The following is a 27,531-nucleotide window of genomic DNA, read 5'->3' as shown; positions in this document are numbered from 1 at the left end:
TGCTGCTGGTCGAGAATGAGAGGCTTAAATTATACCCTAGTTTTCAGATGAATTCCGCCCAATCAAGCAAAGGTAAATGCTCTCCCACCATATAAGCATTTTGGGCAATTTTCTTATTTAAACTTAACAAACAAAATTTGTACGTGTTTATGTATATTCGGTCAAATCTCATTCTCATATATATTTACACGTGAATTAACAAGCTGAAGCTTCTCCTATCTTCTTGGATTTACAGTTTCCTTGACGGAAATTTCGTCCAACACAAACAAAGTAGATTCAATTGATAAGGACACAGGAGTCAACGATTCTAAAAAACAACCACCCATTACAGCAACGAGTACACTTATCACAAAACCCGAAAAGCATAAGAATCTTCTGTTAGCCATCACACCAGATGGGAAATGTGTTGGAGTTAAATTAGATAAGAACAAACCCGATTCCTTTGCGAGTGATTCGGACCGAATAAGCTGGCAAAAGAGCACAGCTAAAGCGGCATTTAAACTCAAAGAGGACATCGAGAGTGGTAAAACCGATATAGGATCAGTTAGGGAGCAATTAGATCTGAATCCAAATGTACCAATCCATCAAATTGAAAGAATGAAACACGACATGGGAATTGGTTTGTGGTTTTTCTTATACATTTTATAATTTCCTTTGCTTTTACAAAATTCTAGTTTACACATATTGACTGACACCTTCGTATCTTTCATGTAGCAGAAAACATTTCGCAGCAAAAATATTTGTCACTGGAAAGGACACTCATCGACATGAATTTAAAAATAAAGTCTACAGTTGGATTGACGAAAGCAGATGTTGATAAATGCTTGGAACTTCTGGACGAATATAGAGGTAATTCAGAAGCAGTTGAATTCGAGAATCGTGTTAAATCAATGAATATTCTAGAGCTTGAAATCACACCACTTATGCTTAAGAAGAATCCGCATTGTGTGGAAACAATGAAACGGTTACGACGCTACGTGGGCAATTTGAAAGAATGGAAAATTTCAGATGAGGAGAAGTTGCAATTTTTAGAGAAGGCCGAGAAAATTAGACAAAAGTCAGAAAGTATTTATAATAATTTTAAGGTAAATGAACTTACTTGCTGTGTACTATTGGAAACTACAAAATATTGTATTTTTTTCCATTCAGAAAATGTTCACAATTCCCAAAGGAAAATCCTTCTGGGAGGCGTTTACAGAAGAAGTGGAGGACTTCAGAGAGAGAACAAAGTCACTGAGCGCGGACGAGAAAGTAACGCTAATAGAGGAACCCAGTAAGTATTTTGTGATGTGTCCTATATATTTGAAGCAATTTCTGATTTGGAAAGAAGCAGATGAAAATCTCATTTGCAGTTTTTCGATTGACTGAATTTAAGATCCTGTGTCAAATATTTTAAGTTTTCTCTCTGGACTTTTGACTTTGGTAATTAGTTCAGATTTCCCTGTGGCTAAATTTCTTTGGCGAAGTAGTACGGAAAAATTGAAGAAATTGCAGTTTTTTAGTTTTCCAGCCTAGCGCTGTGGAATTTTAAAACTTTCAGTTAATTTATGGTCAAAAGGCTAATAAGAGTTATTCACTTTCCGTATAGTTCGCTCCGAACCTGAACGTGTTGAAGCAGATAATGGACAGAATGAAGAGGTAACGTAGATTTGTGTGGGCAAATTTTAACTTCATGTCATTTACGTGTGCTTTTTCATCATCCAAATCCATTCTCATTGTTAATCAAGACATTTGGTTTAACGTTTTAGTTTTAGCTTTAGAATAATTTTTGAGTTGTAAGCGCTTGTTTAATGGAGGAATATAATAATTCGCATCGATATTAAGAGAATGTGGGACTATGAAGTTTACTTAGTGCAACACAAAGAGATCAAATTTGAAGTAACGTTATTAGACTTATTTTAATAAAGCAGAGATGCTCAGGTGAAGTAGAGGTAGCTTGTATCTAATGTTGACATTTAATTAGAATTATTTCCACATTAATTCTTAATAGGATAGCGAGTAATGTTATTTGTATACGATGATAGTAGAAAATCGCTGTAAATTAGTGACATTATTATCATTATTTCGATTCCAATATTCGGAAGCTCTTGTGAATATCATGAATCATCACAATATATGGTCACGAGAAGTGTCGAATGTTAAACATCTCCCTCTTTTTGGAAGCAAATATTTGTTTGGATGCTTATCACATTGTATTAGGAGTACATATTACACTGCAGTATTTTTTTTTGATTGCTGTCATTATCTTAGGCGGTTAGAATAATTAGATAACAATTTCTGGTAGCCTGGTCTGCTGACATGGAATTAAAAAGCTTTAGGAACATGGAATAACAATCTACAGCTGTGCATTGCCCTTATAGATTGGTTTGTTGTGCGCGAAGGGTGATCATGTCTTGACATTGCAAATCATCAGCTCAAATTTGATTAACAAAACCGAGAGTGTTTGAGTAAAATTACGATACTTGAAATAAACAAATAAAATTCGAAATTATTTCCTTTTGCCTTACTAAAATCTTCTATTCCTTTTTGGGTTCGAATTAAAAAAAAAAGACTTTAGTAAAGCAAAAGTAAACGGGTTCGAATTTTTTATTTTAACTTAACAGTTGGAATTATAGCGAGCATTTCGTTTGACTCGGGATTCGGAGCATTGAATGTTAATTCAAAAACCTCATCCTGTATAACTGCAAGGCCTTATTTTTCTGATTTGATCTGATTGTTTTTTTTTTTAATTTGGACACATTGGAATAATCATTTTGACTCTATGTTCGGAATATTTTTTCGCCGATCTATCTAAATAAGTGAGTGGAACTGCATTGAATTAGTTGTGGTAAAAGAACTGTCAGGTAAACCTTGTCGATGTAAATCGAATCCTTAATTTTTATCTTAATTTACCTTAATTTTTACGTTTCACATAAATAATTGAGTAGACTGCAGGCATATGTGACGGAAACACAAAGTTCCGTTTAAACGAAACCGAGAAAACACCCCGACTTTAAAAATTAGCAGGTCAATGTTTCTGAATATTAAAACAAGTCGGGAAACCGGGAATTGAACGCTTCAGGTATAAGTGTTTCTTTATATGAAGAACTTTAGGTGGATGACAGTTCCGTAGGTAAATAGTTAAAAATTCAATTGCGCTCTGTTTTTTAAAGAGTCATTTACGCAAATAATTTGATCTGGAAAACCCTGTATTGAGAATAGTCAACCTCATACGTTTCACACTACGAATTCAATATTATTAGCAAATGTGGAGAAGTTAACCTACAACTGATACAAACAAGTCGGAATAACGGAAGCTCGCGCTTCAGATATAAAGGTTTTGTGTTCATCTTTTGTAAGAAACTTCAACGCGCATTTTTCTATCCATCTATAGCTACAAATCCAACATAATCCTTCATATTTTCCAAACTACAAGCCATACGTACATATTACAGGCATAAATATTACCCTCAGCCTAAACAAACAAACTGCCTATTTCCGAATACTGCACATATATATGCACGTATATAAATTGGTCGTACCTATGTTTCCGATTTACTTCGTGCGCAAAAGCATACATATGTACATATCTTCTTCTTTTTCTTCAGCCTTTGTCCCGTTCACAAGCGGGGTCGGCTCGTCGTGATCGGCTTCGCCACTTGGCTCTATCGAATGCCTGATCTGGGTGCAATCTCGAGGCTTTCAAATCCCCATCCAGCGTATCAAGCCACCGTTGCTTAGGTCTGCCTTTTGGTTGTTTACCATCGACTTCGATGTTCAGACCAATCTTTGCAAGTGAATTCTCGTTTGCACGAATTGCGTGACCATACCATCGAAGATGCCTCTCTCGCAACTTTTCCACGATCGGTGCAACCCCATAACGATCGCGGATATCCTCATTTCGGATGTGATCTAAACGTGTGACGCCACTAGTCCAACGTAGCATCTTCGTCTCCATTACCGCAAGACGCCGTTCATTGTCTTTTATGGTCGGCCAACACTCAGAACCATAGAGAGCGACTGGACGGACGACATTGCGGTAAATTTTAGATTTGAGACGTTCGTTGATACGTTGATCACAAAGGACACCAGTTGTGGAACGCCACTTCATCCAGGTTGCGTTAATGCGTAAAGCAATTTCATAACGCAGTTCTCCATTGGCTGATAGCGTTGACCCGAGGTATTTAAATCGCTCAGTTCTGGGCAGATCACTGCCGCTGACAGTGATTGTGCCTGTTTCATGGGGATCGGTCGTCAAAAATTCAGTTTTGTTTAAATTCAATCTGGGCCCGTGTTGCATGAGGCGATCATTCCATTTTTGAACAAGTTGCTCGAGATCATTTTTGCTATCAGATGCTAGGAAAACATCATCTGCATAAAGCAGTGTGTAGGGCGCTGGGCGTTGAATATCCCGTGTGACGGTGTCCATAACAAGGACAAAGAGGAGTGGTGAGAGGGCACTTCCTTGATGAACACCAACAGAGACACGAAGCGGTTTTGATACACCCGCCATACTTCGAACTTTACTTTTCGGATCGTGGTAGAGCAATTGAACCCAGCGTACGAGTTCTTCTGGCACGAAGTGTTGTCGTAAAGCATACCAGATGAGTTCGTGTGGTACACGGTCAAACGCTTTCTCTAGATCCAGAAAGGCAATGTAAAGAGGGCGATGCTTCTCACGGTGTTTCTCCATGAGTAACCGCGCAGCGTGTATTGTGTCAGTAGTTCCGCAGTTCTTGACAAATCCGGCTTGATTCACGGTTATTTGAACGATTTCGCGAATACGGTTGTCAAGAATGCGTTCAAAAATCTTCATGGTATGGGAAAGTAACCGGATCGGACGGTAATTTGAACATTCTGCTGGGCTACCTTTCTTTTTCCATATTGGAACGGTGGTACTTTCTTGCCAGTCAGAAGGTGTTCTTCCTTCCTGAATAATCCGGTTAAAGAATTCACTGAGCCACAGTGTTGGGTCCCAGCTCTTCGCTTTCCAGAGCTCAGATGCGATGTCGTCAGGTCCTGTTGCTTTCCCCGATTTCATTTGTTTTATTGCCTCCTCGACTTCAGTTGCGCTGACTGGTGGAACTGCTCCAAATGTCGGCAATGATTGTGGAAGTGGAGGATGAGCAAATTCTTCAGTTGAAATCTGCTCGAAGTACTCTCGCCATCTATCCGTTGCGGCTCGACGGTTGGTAAGCAAAGTACCGTTCTTGTCATTAACACAACAGAAGTGTTCGATATTCTGTGTGCGTTCATCACGGCTTTTAGCAAGTCGATGCAGATCTCTCTCGCCATCCCGAGTGTCCAGTTTATCGTAAAGATTTTTGTAATGGTTCGCTCGGGTGACAGCTACCGCTTTCTTTGCTTCCCGGTTGGCATTCTTATAAATTTGCCAATTAGCAGGCGTTTTATCGTCGAGAAATTTGTGGTAGAGGCGTTTCTTTTCACGGACCTTCATTCGGTTTGCCGGGTAAATTTCTAAAATGTTAAAATATGCTATTATTAACTTTATTTGTGCAGATATCGGAACCGGATGTATTTTTGACGCCTAGATTTCGTAGAGATACATCACTGATTTTTTTTTCAGATTTTTCGGTTGGATAGGTTCTGAGATCGAGATCTGTTATACTTTTTGATGGTCATATTTTGAGCCCTCGCTCCCCTATGCTTCACCCGATATCAAATATGGATCCAGTTTCAAAAAGTACTAATTGAGCCCTTTCGTTTGATATCCCACATGGCCACATTGTATGAAAAAAAAATTTGCATTTTCCATTCACATGTATGTAGCCCCCGTTAAAATTAACACAAAATGGCGCCACTTGTTGCATTTAAAGAGAACAATAGATCCCACGTTGCTACCAATTTGCGTGACAACCGCTTCAGCCATTTCCGAATAAATCGGATGTGACAGACATACAGACATCGGCTCGATTCTAATAAGGTTTTTTTTCACACAAAAGATAAGTTTAAACTGTTATAACTTTGCCATTAATAGCCGGATTTCTATGAAACTTAGCACGCGTATGCACGATACTGTTCTCTGCTGGTGCAAATTTAGTACCAGGATGAACTTAAGGGGGGTTTTCAGTAAATTTCTAGAAGTTGGCAATAAAATAAAATAGAGACAAAAGTTTATTCTTACTTCAAACTAATAAAAAATTTGTTTTTCTTTGTATGTCCAACAAAATGGTGGCGTTAAGAATAGAATTCAGACGCTTGTTTCTCGCGACATCAAAAAGTGCTGTAGTTGTAATTTTAAAGTGTTATTCGTTTACTAAAATATTAGGAGGAAAGATATACCTATAACATGATAAAAAAGTGCAAAACTGAACATTTGGGAGCCATTTTACTTGGAAGGTCGAATTTTCGACTATTTTTTCGATATATTTGATCCCAAGAAGATATTTACAGAATACCTATCAAATTTCATTAAAATCGGTCGATAACTTTTTAAGCTACAATATGAGCAGTTTTTGGAAAAGAAGTTTCGAGATAATCGCATTTAAAGATAAAAAATGTTAAAACTATTGATTCTATTGACTAAGCGATTAATCAGCTATTCTGGGCGCATACATCATCATCATCAACGGCGCAACAACCGGTCTAGGCCTGCCTTAATAAGGAACTCCAGACATCCCGGTTTTGCGCCGAGGTCCACCAATTCGATATCCCTAAAAGCTCTCTGGCGTCCTGGCCCACGCCATCGCTCCATCTTAAGCAGGGTCTGCCTCGTCTTCTTTTTCTACCATAGATATTGCCCTTATAGACTCTCCGGGTGGGATCATCTTCATCCATACGGATTAAGTGACCCGCCCACCGTAACCTATTGAGCCGGATTTTATCCACAACCGGACGGCCATGGTATCGCTCATAGATTTCGTCATTGTGTAGGCTACGGAATCGTCCATCCTCATGTAGGGGGCCAAAAATTCTTCGGAGGATTCTTCTCTCGAACGCGGCCAAGAGTTTGCAAATTTTCTTGGTAAGAACCCAAGTTTCCGAGGAATACATGAGGACTGGCAAGATCATAGTCTTGTACAGTAAGAGCTTTGACCCTATGGTGAGACGTTTCGAGCGGAACAGTCTTTGTAAGCTGAAATAGGCTCTGTTGGCTGACAACAACCGTGCGCGGATTTCATCATCGTAGTTGTTATCGGTTGTGATTTTCGATCCTAGATAGGAGAAATTGTCAACGGTCTCAAAGTTGTATTCTCCTATCCTTATTCTTCTTCGTGTTTGTGTTTGACCAGTGCGGTTTGATGTTGTTGGTTGATTCGTCTTCGGTGCTGACGTTGCCACCATATATTTTGTCTTGCCTTCATTGATGTGCAGCCCAAGATCTCGTGCCAATCGCCGCCTGCTCGATCTGGATGAAGGCAGTTTGTACGTCTCGGGTTGTTCTTTCCATGATGTCGATATCGTCAGCATAGGCCAGTAGTTGGGTGGACTTGAAGAGGATCGTACCTCTTGCATTCACCTCAGCATCACGGATCACTTTCTCGAGGGCCAGGTTAAAGAGGACGCATGATAGCGCATCCCCTTGTCGTAGACCGTTGTTGATGTCGAATGGTCTTGAGAGTGATCCTGCTGCTTTTATCTGGCCTCGCCCATTGGTCAGGGTCAGCCTAGTCAGTCTTATTAATTTCGTCGGGATACCGAATTCTCTCATGGCCGTGTACAGTTTTACCCTGGCTATGCTATCATAGGCGGCTTTAAAGTCGATGAAGAGATGGTGAAACTGTTGTCCATATTCCAACAGTTTTTCCATCGCCTGCCCCAGAGAGAAAATCTGATCTGTTGCTGATTTGCTTGGAGTGAAGCCTCTTTGATATGGGCCAATGATGTTCTGGGCGTATGGGGCTATCCGGCCTAGCAAGATAGTGGAGAATATCTTATAGATGGTACTCAGCAACGTGATACCTCTATAATTGCTGCATTGTGTGATATCTCCCTTTTTATGTATGAGACAGATAATGCCTCGTTGCCAATCGTTGTTGGTAAAACTTGCGCGCCTGGTGCGGTTGCTCCCTGTACTTAACTAGTTCACAGACTTGTTGGTTCTCCCAGGCTTCCTTTTTCCGTCTGTGAAGTCGCTTCTCCGCTCGACGGAGTTCGTGATAAGTCTGTGCGCGTGCCCGCGTTCTTTGAGAATGCAACATTACTCGGTATGCGGCATTCTTCCGTTCCGTTGCTAGCTTACATTTATCGTCAAACCAGCCGTTCCGACTCCTTTTGCGGCTCCATGATAACGTTCTTCAGGTGATTGTGAAGATCATTTGTTGATGCTTCATCTCCAGGTCCTCTGTTGACTGCGGTTATTGCAGCATCCATTTCCCTCTTATAGGTGTCGCGGAGGGTTGTGTTGTGGATGGCTTCAGTGTTCACTCTCACCTGATTGTCAGAGGGGATTCTAGCTGGTATTGTTATTCGAGCTCGGAGCACCATGCCAACGAGATAGTGATCCGAGTCTATATTGGCCCCCCTATATGTTCTGACATTCATCAAGGCTGAGAGATGGCGGCGTTTGATCAACACGTGGTCAATTTGGTTGAAATTGGTCCCGTCTGGAGAGGCCCACGTATGTTTGTGGACCGCTTTCCGCGCAAACCAGATACTTCCAACAACCATTTCGTGTGACCCTGCTAATTGAATAGTCCGTGTAAGCTATGGGAGCCAACGTATCGCCTGAATACGGGCTCCTTCCCTACTTGGCTGTTAAAATCCCCAAGTATGATTTTAATATTATATCTGAGACAGGCTTCGAGGCTTCGTTCTACTGCCTCCTAGAAGGTGTCCTTCTCCGACTGTGCAGTCTCCTCTGTAGGGGCGTGAACGTTTATGAGGCTTATATTTCTAAACTTGCCTCGCAAGCGCAGAGTGCATAGCCGTTCGCTTATGTTTTCAAAGCCGATAACAGCAGGTTTCATTTTTTGGCTGACTAAGAAAGAAGGCTATAATATATGGTGTAGTGGCTCTTCTCAAGGAAACCTGTCCCTGTCCATCGCATCTCTTGCAACGCTGTTATATCAGTCCTATATTGGGACAGGGTATCGGCTAGCTGCTTATCAGCTTCATCTCTGTACAGGGAGCACACGTTCCATGAGAAAATGCGCAAATCGTTGTTCCTTTGTCGTTGCCGGGTCCGTCGTTTTAAAATCCGTCCTGTGCGACGCTCCTGTTGTGGCTTTGTAACAAGTTGTTTTCCGTGTAGGGTTGTCAGCCCAACCCAACCCCCAACCTGGAAGACCAGTTGGTACAATTTGTCCCGTTTTTAGGCGCGGGAGACTCGCCTTCATCCTTCTCCGTCTGCAGCTTTTTGTCAAGAAAGAGCTCCCAGCGGTCACCACGTGGAGGTGGAGATAGGGTTTGGTAGTAAAGCTGTTGGTGTTGGTTCAGCAGGCATTTCCCAGGTTTTATGCTCCATCGTGGGTACCAATCCACGTTTCGCCCTGGGACCTATACTACCCTTTGACCACCTGGGCGCATACAGTATTGTTTTAATTATTAAATTAAATATAAATCCATTTTAATTTTTCCAAATACTTGAAATACTTTTGAATCCTTGATCTTATGAGAATTTAACATTATGAATGCTTTTATATCTTTGTGCTTAAAAAGGGGACTGCAAATGCTGTCGCAGCGCTCTAAACTATATGCGATCATTTCTAAAGTATTCAATATTTCGAGTTATTCTTTGGTCAATATACTCGTAAGATATCATACTTTCGAAATATGCAAAGCAAAATCGACGTTGTTTTTTAAGTTTCTAAAGGTATTTCCCCCCTTAAATGAGCAGATACTGGAATGGGACATATTTTGAGGTCTAGATTTCATATAAGCAAACTACTCTTTTTCAGATTTGTGGGTTGAGTAGTTTCGGAAAATGAGACCTGTCTCATTTTAACTGTGCGCATTTTGGCTCCTTACTCCAATTCAGTTTCGGAAAGTACTAATCGAGGTCTTTCATTTGAAACTTCACATGACTATATTCTGTGGAAAAAATGTTTACATATATGGGGAACAACCCTTTAAACTCCACGTAAATGTACGTTACTGTATGGGATTTCATAGTTCCCATATGTCCATCAAATTTCGTTTAGATCGGCTTAGCCCGTCTGGAAAAAAGTGCATGTAACAGTCAGATAATTTAATAAGGGTTTGTTTTAAACAATACCTTAAAACCGTACCGTAAAAGTGATTCAAGTGTAAATAATCGCATCAATCGTATTTCCATAAACGATTTGTTACAAATCCAAGGTATACGATCCATTTTTAAAATAAATATGCACGTTTGGGATATCAAAGAGATAAATGTGTCAGCCGCAGACATTAGAGAGACAAATGGCTGCTTTAGCCAAATATCTGTTTCAGACAGTCTGTTTCTGCATCAGACATTCGTGATATTCGGATGGAATTTGGATTAGTGTCGAATCCAAGCTATCCGCAAAGCTCATCACGATCCGCATGCAGGACATAATATTAGTGACTTCCAGATCCAAGCTATGACCCAGACAGACTTCTCAAAATACCTAGGAATTCTGCTCATTCTGCCCATGCTCGAGTTGATCTGAAGGATGCTTTGCTGTCCGAATTTCTGCGACGTGTAAAGCTGGTACTGAAACTGCATCTCTCGGGGAAGAATCAAATAAGGGCATTGAATGTATTCGCCGCGGACGAAAACCAATTTGGAAAATGTCCAGTCGCGGATACGGACTACAATGTCCAAATTCCCAATGCATCATCCAAACTCTGTCGTGGAGCGTATGAACCTGCCTCGTAACATGGAGCAAGAGTCCCTTGTATGCGGCCGTCTGTAAGGCAGACTTTGGACTGAATCGACTTAACTTGAAGGATCGATTTTTGAAGTCGGAACAAGTGCGGATCGATAAATGGAAGTCGAAGGCAATGCACGGTAAAAATGTGAATTGTCTTTGGCAGCCATTTGTCGAACAGATGGCTGTGTGCTAGGGAGCTCTCAGGACGGCGTGGTCGCCACCTGAGCTTATAAAAAGAACGGGTCTAGAAAGACCACTGCAGAATGTGTGATTCGGCGTTAGAGACGTTGGATCATCTCATTTTTGGCTGCACTGTTATGGCCCCGGTGCAATACACGAGCAGGCATAGTGCTGTATGTAAGGGGATCCATTAAAACCTTGCATACAAACATGGGTTGATCACGGGAATATGTTCGGTTTACCGATATGAGCCGCAAGCAGTACTTCTAAATTCTAACTGATGCTCAATGTTGCGGAGAGTTCTCGACGAATTCTCCCATTGACCTACCGCCGGCCACCAATTAATAATTTAGGTAGGTAGGGTTGTCTGAGCCTAAATGCTGGACACTTAGTGGTAGTATTAGGTAAAATCCGACACATGTCGAGATTGTGACAACTCAGAAAAATGAATAGATAAAATCAAATAAACAGCAAGAGTTCCCAACAGAACTCATAATTTTTCTGGCTCAATTAAAATTATTATAGTTTGACTGGGATATTCTGCCTCATCCGCTATAATTGGATTTTCATTTATTTCGGTCGCTTAATAGCGCCAACTTTGCAATATTTCGAGTTAGGGAATTAAAGTCTTCAAAGGACACAATTATGAAGATCAATTTATTGTTTCTACAGTTTGTACGATGACCCATTCCCCCCACCCCCCTTCATAACTAGATGGTAAAATGGATGTATATGAAAGCTTGACAGCAAATCTTTGTACCATTTTTTTTCTACAGTGTCGTTCATGGCCTACTTTTTCGGCCGCATGAGCGCATAATTCAAAAATCGATTTGAAACGTATTTAGTGGTCTACCATCCAAACATCCAAAGGTAACAGAGACTGGAGACCACTTTGGCGTGATAATAAGGGTTTTTGTCACCAGAAGGATCAGTAGAACTTTTTATCTAACAAGAGGCAGGGTGGAGTTAAAGTAAACGACGAGAAAACATCGGGAGAAGCTGATTCCTAAGCTGTTTTTGAAAAGTAACTTAATGAGATTGAGTTGATCCGAAAGTATTCGTATGTAGGCGTATTTCAGAATACAATGCATTCATTGACTTTTTGAGGTTTTACGTGAAACTTAAACCTTATTGATCGGTTTACTGCCTTCTTTTACTTAATCATTGGAAGATGGAAACGTTCGAAACCTACTACTGGCTGTTGTTGTATTTCCTAGCAATTTTTCAACTTGTTTCGAAGCCTTTGTTGACGCCAGCATGAACTGCATAATATTTTCAGGTGTCGAGTGCTTATCTGCGATAGCCTCAATCTTGTTTGGTGCGCAGTAAACCTGGGGCAATCAAATACAACATTCTCCACGTTTTGTCTTATTAATACACCTTGAGCACTATGTGAATCGTCGTGCCCGAAAGGATGTAGGTCAATAATTGTGTTACTTCGTAGATTAACTCCCTATGGTTTGTCCAAACGTCCGGAATGATGGAGTATGTCCAACGACCAGTTTGCAACTCGTCTCATCTCTTTTGCCATTCTGCAATAGGTACAACGTGCCAGTTTCCGTCGCGTTAGACTTCCGAATTGCCTACTTTTTATCGTACAGACGCCCCTTTCGTTTATCCAGATGTCTATGGGGAGCATTTCGTTAATTCTTCGTCCGGTAAGCGCAAGTCCGAAGTGCACTTAACCTACATGTTATTCCTAATTTTCTTAGTTTAACTTATTTTTGAGAAGAGAATGATCACGAACAAGTAATTGTTAGGGAACGTTTGCCTTTTAGGGATGATGTCACCGACCTGCAAATTAATACTACTGGATGAATTGTGCCTAAATTCTGAAGCTAAATAAACTGAAACTGAAAATGAAATAGGTTTCATAAACCCTCGCTCTTCTATACGAGAATGTCTGAATATACTGTATAGGCTTTGCAATGTAGAGGACGAAACAGCCTCCTACATCTTATAAGATTGCCTCGCGCTCCCTTGGTGGAAACATACTGCTTGAAGAATAACAACCCCCGAAAAAGGGTTCGATCAAGTGCACCCAGTAGTTAACCTTTTCAGCCTCGTAACTAGGGGCAGCTCCATGACGACTATATACAGGAGATTCAGCTCCCAGCGCATTCTTTGCAATTTTATGCAGACGGAGAAACATTGCACATCTTCGACTGCGATGGGAATTGCGCGACCAAAAATTCGGCGCATAACGACTGATGTCGATGATCGAGCTCATTCTTTTTCTCAATTCTCAATGCGCAACACGACACCATCTGCCAGCGCTCCTCAGAATGTGAATGAGTGAAATTATGCGGTGTTTCCAACGATTAATTAATTGAAGTAATAAAAACTTGTCTGAGTGAAATTACTTTACTTACTTCAATTAATAAAAACTTGTTGTTTCTTTTTCGTTGGTGTGGATATTTATTCTTGCAAATACCGATATTTCGGGAACCACTTGTTCCCTTCATCAGTGCTAACAAGTTGTTAGTATTTTCGGGAACCACTTCTTCCCTTATTTCGGGAACCACTTGTTCCCTTCATCAGTGCTAACAAGTTGTTAGTACTGATGAAGGGAACAATTGGTTCCCGAAATATCGGAATTTGCAAGAATAAATATCCACACCAACGAAAAAGAAACAACAAGTTTTTATTACTTCAATCAGTCTCTAACAATGTTGTTTAGACAGAGCTCCCCTGAGTTTGCATAAAGGTGCTGAAGAATGGCACCCCACCTTTCACAAGAGAAAAAGGTGTGTTCTCGGCGTCGACGGACACTCAATTGCAGAACACACAATCAGGAGATGCGCCTTTCCAATCTTGTGCAGGTTAGACTGAAAACCTCCATGTCCACTTAGTAGTTATATTGCTCGGGGACTTCCACAACAGCGAGTTTTTGGCCTCGAAGTAATACCTATTCGGGCATTGGTTAGTTCTCAAAAAAGTTAAGGTAAAGGTGGTTTTCCATTTTTCAAATTGTAAGTCAACCTATAGAAGATATTTACAGGTAGATTATTAGAATGTTGAAGTAATTGATAGGTAATTTGTTATTTGGTGTAGTACATTGCATATCGTGATAAAGCAGAAATAGTCGCCAATTCAAGTGTTTTAATATTTACGTATCTTTCGTTGCAGGATCAGCAGCCAAACTCGAAAAATGATGAGGAAAATAGTGATTCAAATAACGTTACAACCGAAAAACTGGCCACTCCTGTTGAAACAACTGAAGTTAATTGAATTCATGCACGTTTGAATTTTCTTAGTTCAATAATATCTAGTAATTTGTAAATACATGCGAAGTTTTGTATAATTTCTGTTTATTTAGACGAATTTATTTCCAGTCATCTTCGAGCTTTTCCTTTCGTTTCCCTTTAATTTAATTCAATGCAAATAAGATCCGTTGGCTGGGTTTTAATTTGTAGCAATAACAAGAGCTAGCTAACGTGGTTGAATAGGTATCTCGAAATTGTTTATCTGGTAAATCATTTCAGCATTTTCTGCTCAATTGCATTCAACATGTGTAACGGGATTTTGATATTTAAATATATTAACAATAGTAATATAATATATGAGTGGAGGTACAATTCCCAAGTAAATAAATACACAATTAGACAAATGACACGAAGGGTTCTCAATCAAGCGAGAGAGAGGGTCGCAAGACTAGGTCAAGATTAGAAAAATTGTATTAAATTAATGTTTTGTTCCCATTTATTTTCTTTTCCTTTCTTTGTTTTGTATGATCGTGTTTAACATAATTTCCCGCATGATGTCTGGACTACATCTGAAACGAAATGTACGTCATTTTAATGTGGTTATTTTGATATTAAAATACATCTTTCAATATGTATCGGTTATGATGTGATTGCCATTATCGTGTTGTTGTTTTGAGACGTGAAGATTATGAAAGAAATGTATTTTACGCTTGCATTTTTCTGATGTCTGATCAGCGTATTAAGAATAGATATCTTTGCGAAGGAAAACATTTTGGACGCAATTGCTTGAGAGTAATTACGCAATAATCGGATTCGTCTTGGATCTTACTCATGTATATTTGAACTACTAAAATTAATAAGGCAGAACGTTCATTATTTCTACCAGTATAAATATTTTAAGGAGGTATTTTATAAATATAAATCCCAAAATGAAATTCAATCGCCCTCACCACACGCTTGTAAGTGCAGTACATTTAATGTACCTTTCTGAAGAAAAAAAATCACTTTAATGCATCTGTATGAAGATAGTATGTAATAAACAAATAATAAACGTTCAAATTTTCGCATTTGGTTTGAATGAAGACTAATCATCATCATCAGCATCAACGGCGCAACAACCGGGATCCGGTCTAGGCCTGCCTTAATAAGGAACTCCAGACATCCCGGTTTTGCGCCGAGGTCCACCAATTCGATATCCCTAAAAGCTGTCTGGCGTCCTGACCTACGCCATCGCTCCATCTTAAGCAGGGTCTGCCTCGTCTTCTTTTTCTACCATAGATATTGCCTTTATAGATTTTCTGGGTGGGATCATCCTCATACATACGGATTAAGTGACCCGCCCACCATAACCTATCGAGCCGGATTTGATCCACAACCGGACGGTCATGGTATCGCTCATAGATTCGTCGTTATGTAGGCTACGGAATCGTCCATCCTCATGTAGGGGGCCAATTCTTCCGAGGATTCTTCTTTCGAACGCGGCCAAGAGTTCGCAATTTTTCTTACTAAGAACCCAAGTCACCGAAGAATACATGAGGACTGGCAAGATCATAGTCTTGTACAGTAACAGCTTTGACCCTATGTTGAGACGTTTCGAGCGGAACAATCTTTGTAAGTTGAAATAGGCTCTGTTGGCTGACAACAACCGTGCGCGGATTTCATCATCGTAGTTGTTATCGGTTGTGATTTTCGACCCTAGATAGGAGAAATTGTCAACGGTCTCAAAGTTGTATTCTCCTATCTTTATTCTTCCCGTTTGACCAGTGCGGTTTGATGTTGTTGGTTGGTTGGTTTTCGGCGCTGACGTTGCCACCATATATTTTGTTTTGCCTTCATTGATGCTCAGCCCAAGATCTCGCGCCTCCTGCTTGATCTGGATGAAGGCATTTTTTATGTTTCGGGTGATTCTTCCCATGATGTCGATATCGTCAGCATAGGCCAGTAGTTGGGTGGACTTGAAGAGGATCGTGCCTCTTGCATTTAACTCAGCATCATGGATCACTTTCTCGAGGGCCAGGTTAAAGAGGACGCATGATAGCGCATCCCCTTGTCGTAGACCGTTGTTGATGTCGAATGGTCTTGAGAGTGATCCTGCTGCTTTTATCTGGCCTCGCACATTGGTCAGGGTCAGTCTAGTCAGTCTTATTAATTTCGTCGCGATACCGAATTCTCTCATGGCCGTGTGCAGTTTTACCTTGGCTATGCTATCATAGGCGGCTTTAAAGTCGATGAACAGATGGTGCAACTGTTGTCCATATTCCAAAAGTTTTTCCATCGCTTGCCGCAGAGAGAAAATCTGATCTGTTGCTGATTTGCCTGGAGTGAAGCCTCTTTGGTATGGGCCAATGATGTTCTGGGCGTATGGGGCTATCAGGCCTAGCAAGATAGTGGAGAATATCTTATAGATGGTACTCAGCAACGTGATACCTCTATAATTGCTGCACTGTGTGATATCTCCCTTTTTATGTATGAGACAGATTATGCCTCGTTGCCAATCGTCAGGCATTGATTCGCTGTCCCATACCTTGAGCACAAGTTGATGAATCACTTGGTGTAACTGGTCGCCTCCATATTTAACCAATTCGGCTGTAATTCCATCGGCTCCTGGCGACTTATGATTTTTTAGCCGATGAATTGCACGGACTCTTTCTTCTATATTTGCTAGTGGCAGTATTTGTTCGTCGTTTCAGTTGGCGGGACCTCCAACCCGCCGATGTTCTGGTTCTTCAGTAGTTCATCAAAGTACTCAACCCATCGCTCCAATATGCCCATTCTGTCGGTAACCAAATTTCCCTCTTTGTCTCGGCAGGATAGGCATCGAGGTGTATAAGGCTTCATCCTGCTGACTTGTTTGTAAAACTTCCGCGCCTGGTGCGGTTGCTCCCTGTACTTTTCTAGTTCACAGACTTGTTGGTTCTCCCAGGCTTCCTTTTTCCGTCTGTGAAATCGCTTCTCCGCTCGACGGAGTTCGTGATAAGTCTCTGCGCGTGCCCGCGTTCTTTGAGAATGCAACATTACTCGGTATGCGGCATTCTTCCGTTCCGTTGCTAGCTTACATTCATCGTCAAACCAGCCGTTCCGACTCCTTTTACGGCTGGGGCCAAGTATATTTGTGGCCGTATCCATGATAACGTTCTTCAGGTGGTTGTGAAGATCATTTGTTGATGCTTCATCTCCAGGTCCTCTGTTGACTGCGGTTATTGCGGCATCCATTTCCCTCTTATAGGTGTCGCGGAGGGTTGTGTTGTGGATGGCTTCAGTGTTCACTCTCACCTGATTGTCAGAGGGGATTCTAGGTGGTATTGTTATTCGAGCTCGGAACACCATGCCAACGAGATAGTGATCCGAGTCTATATTGGCCCCCTATATGTTCTGACATTCATCAAGGCTGAGAGGTGGCGGCGTTCGATCAACACGTGGTCAATTTGGTTGAAAGTGGTCCCGTCTGGAGAGGCCCACGTATGTTTGTGGACCGCTTTCCGCGCAAACCAGGTACTTCCAATAACCATTTCGTGTGACCCTGCTAATTGAATAGTTCGCAGTCCGTTATCATTTGTTTTTTCGTGTAAGCTATGGGAGCCAACGTATCGCCTGAATACGGGCTCCTTCCCTACTTGACTGTTAAAATCCCCAAGTATGATTTATTGTTATTGTTAGGCCCATTGTACTATCCCCGTAAGTTGCCTATTCAACGGTTTCCCGCCTACTGTGTTCGCAGGCTTTAGCGAATCTGAGAACATTCTCCAGAGGCAAAGAGTGTGCAGATTCTTCATTGAAGAAAACCTTGCCAAGATGTCTGAGATCCGGATATTTTTCAAGGAATTTCCAGATAGACGCTTAATTGGCCACCTTTCCACGCCCCAGCGGTATCGAGCCTATATGCGGCGTTGGCTGCTTTCCGTTTCACCTACAAGTGAATGGGGGGTAAATTTAGGATAGTTTCAAGTGTAGCAGTCGGCGTAGTACTCATTGCTCCAGTAATACTTAGGCAATCAAGTCTCTGAATCTGCGTTAGCAGCTTCCTGCTGTTAGCAAAGTTCAGTCTTGGCCACCAGACGATGCATGCATATATCAAAATGGGTTTTATTACGGATGTCTACATCCAGTATATCCGTTTGGGTGAAAGCCCCCAGGTCTTACCCATCGCATTCCTGCAGTACCAAAGCAATCTGCAGGATTTCTGATATTGTTCCTGGATATGATGCTTCCACGTTAACTTGGAGTCGAAATGTACTCCTAAGTACTTGACTGTTTGTGCCAGCTGGATTTCCGCCAATGCTAAGGTGGGTAGCGTATAGCTGCCCTACCTGACGTTCCTAGTGACCATAACTAGTCCAGTCTTCCTAGCGTTCACCGTGAGTCCATTGCGGTGGCACCAGCTGTGGATTACATGCAGAGTTGCATTCAAGCGGTCACATACTGTGTCCGCAAACTTGCCGGTAATTATTACGGCTAGGTCGTCCGCAAATGCTTGCGCGAAGACTTTTTTGTCCTCCAGGAGCCACAGCAGGGTATCCATCACCAAGAGCCATAACAGTGAAGAGAGAACCCCTCCCTGTGGGCAGCCCCTGAGACATCCTGCTTCAATATACTTCTGGCCGACCGATAGCATGTGAAGGATCCAACTGATTAGCAGCGGTTCGATTCCATGCTGTCTTGCCGCATCACAAATTGCCGCAAATGAGGCATAATTGAAGGCACCTTCGATGTTAATGAATGCGCCTAAGGCGTATCCTTTTTCGTACATTGCCTTTTCAATTTTTTGCCGTAAGTTCATGGAGTGCTGTCTCCGTGAATTTGCCTGAAGTGGCCACTTAGGAATGTGTGTATCCCTTATGAACCGATCTACTAGTCTTTCTAGTCCTTTTAGCAGAAAGGATGTTAGGCTGATCGGTCGAAAACTTTTTGCGTCTGTGTAGGTGGGTTTTCCTGGTTTGGGAATGAACAACACCTTCACATCCCGCCATTTAATTGGAATATAAGCGTGTGCTAGGCATGCACGATATATATTCCGAATGTGTAGACCCAGGGCATCCATTCCCTCTGTTACTAGCGCAGGGGTGATGCCATCCGGACCTGCAGACTTGTATCTATGGAACGAGTTAAATGACCATTTCAATCCCTCCAGTGATACTACTTTGCATGCCAGATTCCAGTCTCTCGGTTGAGGGCTGTATGAACCTGTTGGCCCCGAGGTTAGATTTTGGATGCTGCCTGGGAAGTGCACTTCAAGCAAATGGTTTGCCGTTTCTTCATCGCTTTTTGTGTACTCCCCATTCTGTAAACGTAAGTGGCCCAGTTTCTGGCTACGTTCTTTGACCAGAATCCTCTCAGCTTTGAGGTTGCCTCAAGAGAGTTAGTCTCTTCGCAAAAGCGTCTCCATGATGATCATTTAGCCGATCTTATGCTCTTCTTCAGAGTCTTCTGTGTCTCTTTATAGCGATTCCAACTAGTGCTTGATTCACCCTTCAGAGTACGATTGAGCATCCTTGTCGTTCTCCTCTGTTTTGCCAAATCCGAGTTCCACCATGGTATTTTACCCTTCTTTGGCATCTTGAGTGGACAGATTTCTTCGAAAGCTTCTCTCATGCTCATGTGATCGTTTGGGTTGTCTTCTTAATTCCAGCAATAGATTTGATGCGCTTCCCAGGGATCGTGACTCGGGCGCTCAACACTATTTGATACATCACTCAATCTGTCTTCCTCGGATTCCGAAATGGAGTGGGTGGAGGTGGATCCATGCCTATAACGAAATCAATGCGTCTGTGATCCGAGAGTGTGATATCGTTTGATACTCTTCACTCTCCGATCAGAGACGCGATGTCAGGAGATGCCACCATGATGTCGATGACCTCTCGCTTGACCACGTTGAAGAAAGTGGGATCATTACCCACATTTAAGGTCTGCAAATCGGTTCCTACTAAATACTCCAGTAGTCTCGATCCTCTTGCATTGATGTTCGAAATTCCGCAGCATATGTGGTGAGCGTTGACATCACATCCTGGTATTACCCCCATGCTTCTACTTTTGGCATATTGGATAGCTCTGATGAATGTTTCACTGGGAACGTCTTCTGCGTCGTAGGGAAAATATGCAGAGCACCATAGTATCTCTTTATCTCCCTGTTGACTTTTTATGGTTAGCTTAGCCGATGTGGTGTCGCCATCACATAGGTCGTTAACCAAATTAGCCTGGAAGTCTTTGGAGACTACCATGCAGGTGCGGGGTCAGCATGTTGGAAGTTTAGGCCTCTGACTACTCCACCAACAACCCACGGTTCTTGTATGAGGTATAGCTCTTACTGTCCTTATGTATTCCTTGGAGACTTGGGTCCTTAGAAAAAAAAATTGCGAATTCTTGGCAGCGTTCAGGCGAAGAATCCTCCGAAGAACTTTTGACCCTCTACATGAGGATGGACGATTCCGTAGCCTACATAACGACGAAATCTATGAGCGATACTGTGGCCGTCTGCTGTGGATAAAATCCGGTTCAATAGGTTACGGTGGGAGGGTCACTTAATCCGTATGGATGAAGATGATTCAGCCCGGAAAGTCTATAAGGGTAATATCTATGATAGAAAAAGAAGACGAGGCAGACCGTGCCTGAGATGGAGCGATGGCGTAGGGATATCGAATTGATGCACCGCGGCGCAAAACTGGGATGTCTGGAGTTCCTTATTAAGGGCGGCCTAGCCCGGATACCAGTTGTTGCGCCGTTGTTGATCATGATGATGTTTAGTAGGCTGTGCATATGTTCTTATAAGTTATTAAGGGACCACGATTTAATTTCTTGTGATATCTAATATTCTGAACTGTTCGAACGAAAGCAAGTGCACGTAGTTTATATGGTGTGCGATTACAAGAAGAGCACCTGAGGACAATCAGGATTATAATGCCGGGCGATCGCAATGCTCATACAGTCTAGAAATGAAATGCCAAATTCTCCAGAATGTGAGTTACATCCAGAAGAACTGGTGAGCAACATCTTCCTTCCTTTCAAAGCTATTTTAGCGTTAACTTTTCACGTAATAATGTTTTTTAATTCTTTCAATGGTGCTTGTATGGGTTAGTTAGGTATCAGTGGCCGCTCGAAGAAGTTTTAATACGAGGGTAGTTCAATAAGTCTTTAGAATGACCAACGGATGGTGCGCGAATCGCCCTAAATCATCTGTTTTTAGTCAGCGCCACTCCCGACTAGATATATAGTGCAGTCACAGTCCACATCTTCTGAGTTTACGTGCTTTTATAATCAATTGGAAAAAAAAATTGCTTATTAAAAAAAATGAAAAAAAAAACGAGTTCAGAGCGGTAATAAAACATTTTCGTTTAAAGGGCTTAATTCTATTATATATGAGATAAAAAATGAATTAGACTCGGTTCATGGCATATCTGCTTCTGCCCTAGCAACGGTTTATAATTGGATAAATGAATTTAAGCGTGGTCGTAAATCAACAAGTGACGAACCACGTTCAGGAAGGCCCGTAGAAGTGACTACTCCCGAAATCATCAATAAAATCCACAATATGGTGTTGAAGGATAGAAGATTAAAAGTGCGCGAGTTAACTGTGGCCACAGGGATATCAATAGGTTCAGATTTTTTCAATTATACATGAAAAATTAGGCATGAGAAAGCTATCAGCAAGATGGGTGCCGCGTTTGCTCTCAGCTGAGAATAAACGAAATAGAGGGGTCACCTCTAGGGCTCTTTTGGCGCGCATAAGTCGGCATCCTGAGGAATTTTTTCGTCGGTTTGTAACTGTGGATGAAACATGGATACACGACTATACTCCTGAGACGAAGGAACAGTCAAAACAGTGGATCGGCACGGGTGAACCAGCTCGAAAGAAGGCGAAGACCGTAAAGTCAGCTGGTAAGGTTAAGGCTACAGTTTTTTGGGATGCCCGTGGAATTATCCTTATTGACTACTTGGAAAAGGGTAAAACAATTACTGGTGAGTATTATGCATCATTATTAGGGCAGCTGAAAGAAGAAATTAAAAAAAAAACGACCACATTTGGTGAAAAAAAAAATTCTTTTTCATCACGACAACGCCAGATTTCACACGTGCTTCGTTTCAATGGCTAAAATTGAAGAATTAAAATTTGAATTGGTCGAACACCCACCGTATTCACCAGATTTAGCCCCCAGTGACTTTTTCTTATTTCTAAACTTGAAAAAATGGCTCGGTGGACAGAGATTAACGGACAACGAAAACGTCATTGCTCTGTAAGTGTTTATTTGGAGGAACTTCCGAAAACACACTTTTCTGAAAAATTAAAAAAACTTGAAAAACGATTGACCAAGCGTATAGAGCTCCAAGCAGATTATGTTGAAAAATAAAAAAAAAATATACTCAAAAAAATTGCTTTTACACTTTATTCTAAAGACTTATTAAACTACCCTCGTAACAGTGTTGTGCCCCTTTTGATGCCTGAAATTTCCAGGACCGTGACTGCTGAAGGAAGGACAGGGGAGCAGAGTCAAGCCGCCTCAAATCTTCAAGAGGCAGCCAGTTGTGCTTACGAAGGATAATGGTTTCCCTACAACCAAAGTTCTCTTTGAGGTCTCCAAAGAATTGTGGCTAAAGCTGGGCAAATGCAAAGGAAATGCCTGAGGGTCTCAATGCGAATCATAGAGTATGACAAGTCTGGTAACATGGACCCCAATAGGTCAGTATATATTGCGGTTGGGGGTGGCAAATTACATATGAACGTCATGGAGGAGTAGTAGCATCCTATTAAGCTCGGCCCCTACCGACGGAAACATCAAACAAGTCGGAATACCGGAAGTTGGCGCTTCCGATATAAAGGTTTTGTGTTCATCATATGTGAGAAACTTCTACGCACATTTTTCCATTCTTATATGACTAAAAATCCAAAATATTCCTTTATACTTTTTTCAAACTACAAGAAATACGTACATATTACAGACATAGACGTTATGCTCACCCTAAACAAACAAACATTGCCTATTGCCGAATACTATCCTTATGCATTTATATAAATTTATCGTACACATATTTCTGATTTACTTCGTTCATAAAAGTATACATATGTACATCTGAAGCACGTATATTGAAAACCGCTTGTTTTATGTACAAATATATCTAATCCCGAAACATCATTTACATATACATGAAAATACATTCATATGTCTTACTGGAGTAATTGATATTATATATGTATAAATGATTAAAAAACTAAAACGAAATATATGACTTGCGGTTTTGTCCAGGGCAGAGGCAACTCATCAGACGCTGCCTCACGTCGGCCCTGGGAGCAGCGTGACCGAATTGGTTACAAGGTGGTATTTGCTCGCTTATATTAATTCAAAAACACGATATGTATGAATTACATTGAACACAAAACCGCCTTGTAAAGTTTTTTTAGGCCTAAACCGGTCGACGCTAAACTAAAATTTTTGTTTAAGAATTGAGGGATTCCTAAGTTCGCCATCCACTGAAACCGCAAGTCATATATTTTGCAACTTGGGTGCTTGCCCAAGGATGAGGGTTCCGTGGACCACAATCGCGAAACCATGTTGCTTTCCAACTTATCCGGTCCGCCTCAATTCTTAAACGAAATGTTTCCCTGTGACCTCTCATTCACGTGAGCTCACTTTGGTGTGGTATTGACGAATTGATATGTTATGATCACGTCATATACGTTGTAGAATGTACGAAATTCACACAAAATGTAGAAGTTTCACCTTCTATAACTTTGTTAATAATAGTTGGATTTCTTTTAAACTTTCCAAAGTTATGCCTTATTTTATCTTTTATGCAAGTACCAAATTTTGTAGTTCTAGCATAAACTTATTTGTGCAGATATCGGAACGGGATGTATTTTGAGGCCTAGATTTCGGTCAGATACACCACTGTGATTTTTTTCAGATTTTTGGGTTGGATAGGTTCTGAGAACGAGACCTGTTACACTTTTTGAGCCCTCACTCCTCTACCTTCCACCCAATATCAAATATGAGACCAGTTTCAGGAAGTATTTATTGAGCCCTTTAATTTGATACCCCACATATGTAGCTACATTCTGTGAAAAAAGGTTTGCACCCTCCATTCACATGTATGGGGAGCCCCCCTCATACTTAACACAAAATGGCGCCACTTTACACAATAACAGACCACACGACCTCACCAATTTTCGTGACAATCGGTCTAGCCTTTTCCGAATAAGTCGGGTGTGACAGACAGACATCGAATCGATTCTATAAGGTTTTGTTTCGCGCAAACCTTAAACAAGTCGGGAAACCGGAAGCTGGTCGCTTCAGGTACGAAAGGTTTTGTGTATTTCTTAGTACGTAGCACGTAATATATCCATATATTATGTGAGAGTATCCACTTTCGGGTGATATTGGCATTCATAGTCTTCAATTTTCAAAGAAGCAACAAATTTGAGGTATTATAACTTTGTTAGTAATAGTGCGATTTCCACCAAAATTGGTAAGATCATGCTCTATATTATAGCCTATATCACTGCAAAATTTCATGGTACTAGGATGAACTTAAGGGGGGATTCTAACCAATTACAAAAAATTGTAGTAATATACTATTATTAACTTTATTTAAAAAGATATCGGCATGGAAGGTATTTCGGAGCCCAGGCACTATATAGTGGCAGCCTCTTGATTTTTTTCAGATTTTTCAGTTCGGTAGTTTCTTGGAATGGCCCCCTTAAAGAAGTGATCACTTTCAACCCCCCGCGCTCCCCACCCTTCCAACGAATGTTAAAACTAAGATCGGCCTTGAAAAGTACTAATCGAGGCCTTTAATTTGATACCCTACATGACTATATTTGATGAAAAAAAATTTTACACTCCCCTTTTGCGTGTATGGGGACCCCCCCTTAAATTCGACGTAAAAGGATGTAATTCACTGTATTTGTGAGCGTTCACAGTTCCCACCTTTCTACCAAATTTGGTGTCAATCACTATAACCGTCTCCGTGACGGACAGACAGACAGACAGACCTGTGCGGAGTTGCTAAATCTCCCATCAGGCGCGTCCCTTCGTGCGGATAAGGGAATGCTCGGCGGATGCGTAGGAATATGCACATATACGCATTTGGAGGTGTGCGTGTATGGGCATGCTTATGCGCAGGCCGGGTAGGTGGGAAGTAAACGCCCGCCCGTGGATAAAAATTGGCTATGGGAAGGATACCCAGAAATAAAACCAAACATGGAGGAACAGAAGGAGAATAAAGTTACGGTGCAGGGCTTCGGAAACCCAGTACCGGCGGCTTTTGGGAGTGGGCAAGCAGGCTCCCGGCCGTCGATATCACTCGACTGCAGTGCCTCGGTGGTGGATTACTTGGCCACCGTTGCATCAAATACTACAAGTAGCCTGGAGAAAGAGGCATTTAAAAGGAGTACATCACTCCCGAGAACGCCTGTTCAAAACGCAAGAAAAGATGGGGCACAAACTGGTCAGTTATTAGCCCATAGCGGGGTAACTACACCTGGTCGAAACATGTCGCAGGACTTAGTGGTTGATCCATTTAAGAGAAGCTCGACGATAGCGCGATCTCCTCCGAAATCAACCTTGATGAAGGAAGGAAATCAGGGAAACTCTCGGAAGGCTAATAAGTACGTAAGCGCCCAACGTGAAAACCAAGCGGAGGAGCTATGTCAGAGTCCGGAAGAATCATCGTTTGCCCTACTCGGAGGTAAAATAGTAGAGTTGTCTGAATTTATTAAGGACAAACACAACGTGCACCAGTCCATCAAAAACATGGTCCGTACCATTCGGGTACTATACAATGGTGCCAAGGAAGAAAAAAACGCCTCGAAGAAATCAAGCGTCACCCAGGCAACACAAGTGACACCCCCTCAACATCCAAAGGGCGGTAAACTTGAAAAGAGGAGTAGAGAGTGCGCGAACGATTCTTTCGGATCCTCACAGGACGCGAAAAGGCAAAAAGGCCTCTCACCGGCAAAAGGCAAGGGAAACAAAGTTACCAACATCGTGGAAACTGCGGCGCCGGCTCCAATTGACCCAAGGGAGGCAAAGCCTCAAAAAGGGACCAAGGTTGGTGGAAGGAAAAATACGACGCAGAAAAGAAGATTACGGCCCGAATTAATCATCATCTCCAAAAAAGGGGATATGACTTACGCCGATATCCTTAGGAAGGTCAAATCCGATCCTGAGCTGATGGACCTTGGAGAAAACGTCAGCCGAATCAGACGCTCCCAGAAAGGAGACTTGATGCTGGAGCTGAAGAAGTCTCCGGGCAAAACGGTAGAAAATTTCCTCGGCAAGGTGGAGAAGTCCTTAGGAGAAGAAGCTCAAGTACGGGCCAGAAAGCAGGAGCTTGTCATAGAATGTAAGGACATTGACGAAATCACGACCAAGGAGGATATCCGTGACGCCCTAGAAAAGCAGTTCGGACCACTTGGCTTGCAAGATTCCGCAATCAGGGGACTGAGGAAGGCATACGGAGGTACGCAAACGGCAACTATAAGCTTACCAACTGAAGCAGCGTTCAAACTGCTGGCGGCTGGGAAAGTAAAAATAGGTTGGGTCGTTTGCCGACTCAGGGAGCAGGTATCCCTTAAGCGCTGCTTTAGATGCCTGGAATTCGGCCACATAGCGGCGAAATGCACCGGTGACTGTGACAGGTCAAAATGTTGCAGAAAATGTGGGGGAGAAGGCCATATGTTCAGGGAATGCAAGGCTGATCCTGAATGCATGCTCTGCAAGGGAAAAAAGGGCGTCGACTGTCGGCACGTTGCAGGCAGCAGCAAATGCCCAGTGTTTAGGCGAGCCTTGAATGCAGTAAAAAAATGAGGTTGATACAAATCAACCTCAACCACTGCGAGGCAGCGCAAGACCTTCTCTCGCAGACCATCTATGAGAAGGGAATCGAAGCTGCCATAATCAGCGAGCCCTATCGCAACAATAAGAGCGGTGCCTGGACTGCAGATGAAACTGGCAAGGCGGCAATATGGGCGTGTGGAAATCAGGCCATTCAAGAAGTGATGGAGTTTCCAGAAGTTGGATTCGTGAGGGCAAAATAGCTGGTATCTATATATATAGTTGCTATGCTCCACCAAGCGCGACGATAACAGAATTCGAAGGAATACTAGGTATGCTAGTCTCGGATGCAAGAAGTCGAAATCCCAAGATCATAGCTGGTGATTTCAACGCGTGGGCCGTGGATTGGGGCAGTCGCACTACGAACACCAGGGGCCGTATCCTGCTCGAGGCTTTCGCGGAGCTAGATTTGGTGCTTGCCAACACGGGAAACGTTTCCACTTTTCATGGAACAGGGTCGGGCTCAATAGTCGATCTGACATATGTGAGTACCACATTGGCGAGGAGAATGACATGGCTTGTCAGTGAGTATTATACTCACAGCGACCACCAGGCGATTTTCCTCCA

General features: G+C 42.1%; 1 protein-coding gene across 3 annotated transcripts in view; it reads left to right on the top strand.

Annotated features, from left to right (window-relative positions):
• The window catches only part of LOC119661411 (hepatoma-derived growth factor-related protein 2), a 33,232-nt gene extending 18,026 nt beyond the window's left edge, over positions 1-15,206 (top strand). Inside the window, exons 8-13 of one of the 3 annotated variants that reach the window (XM_038070746.1) lie at positions 236-619; positions 718-849; positions 904-1,085; positions 1,150-1,273; positions 1,589-1,638; positions 14,067-15,206. In XM_038070746.1, the coding sequence (XP_037926674.1) occupies positions 236-619; positions 718-849; positions 904-1,085; positions 1,150-1,273; positions 1,589-1,638; positions 14,067-14,168 (974 nt within the window). In that variant the 3' untranslated portion in view covers positions 14,169-15,206. Of the gene's footprint in view, positions 1-235; positions 620-714; positions 850-903; positions 1,086-1,149; positions 1,274-1,588; positions 1,639-14,066 lie in introns of all 3 variants that reach the window. The other 2 variants (XM_038070745.1, XM_038070747.1) reach the window with 2 other exon arrangements.
• The last annotated feature ends 12,325 nt before the right edge of the window (positions 15,207-27,531 follow it).

Source organism: Hermetia illucens, chromosome 1 (assembly GCF_905115235.1).
Source record: "Hermetia illucens chromosome 1, iHerIll2.2.curated.20191125, whole genome shotgun sequence".
In the NCBI taxonomy this organism is placed as follows: domain Eukaryota; kingdom Metazoa; phylum Arthropoda; class Insecta; order Diptera; family Stratiomyidae; genus Hermetia; species Hermetia illucens.
Note: the sequence above shows the minus strand (reverse complement) of the source record. Positions and strands in the feature narration are given on the sequence as shown.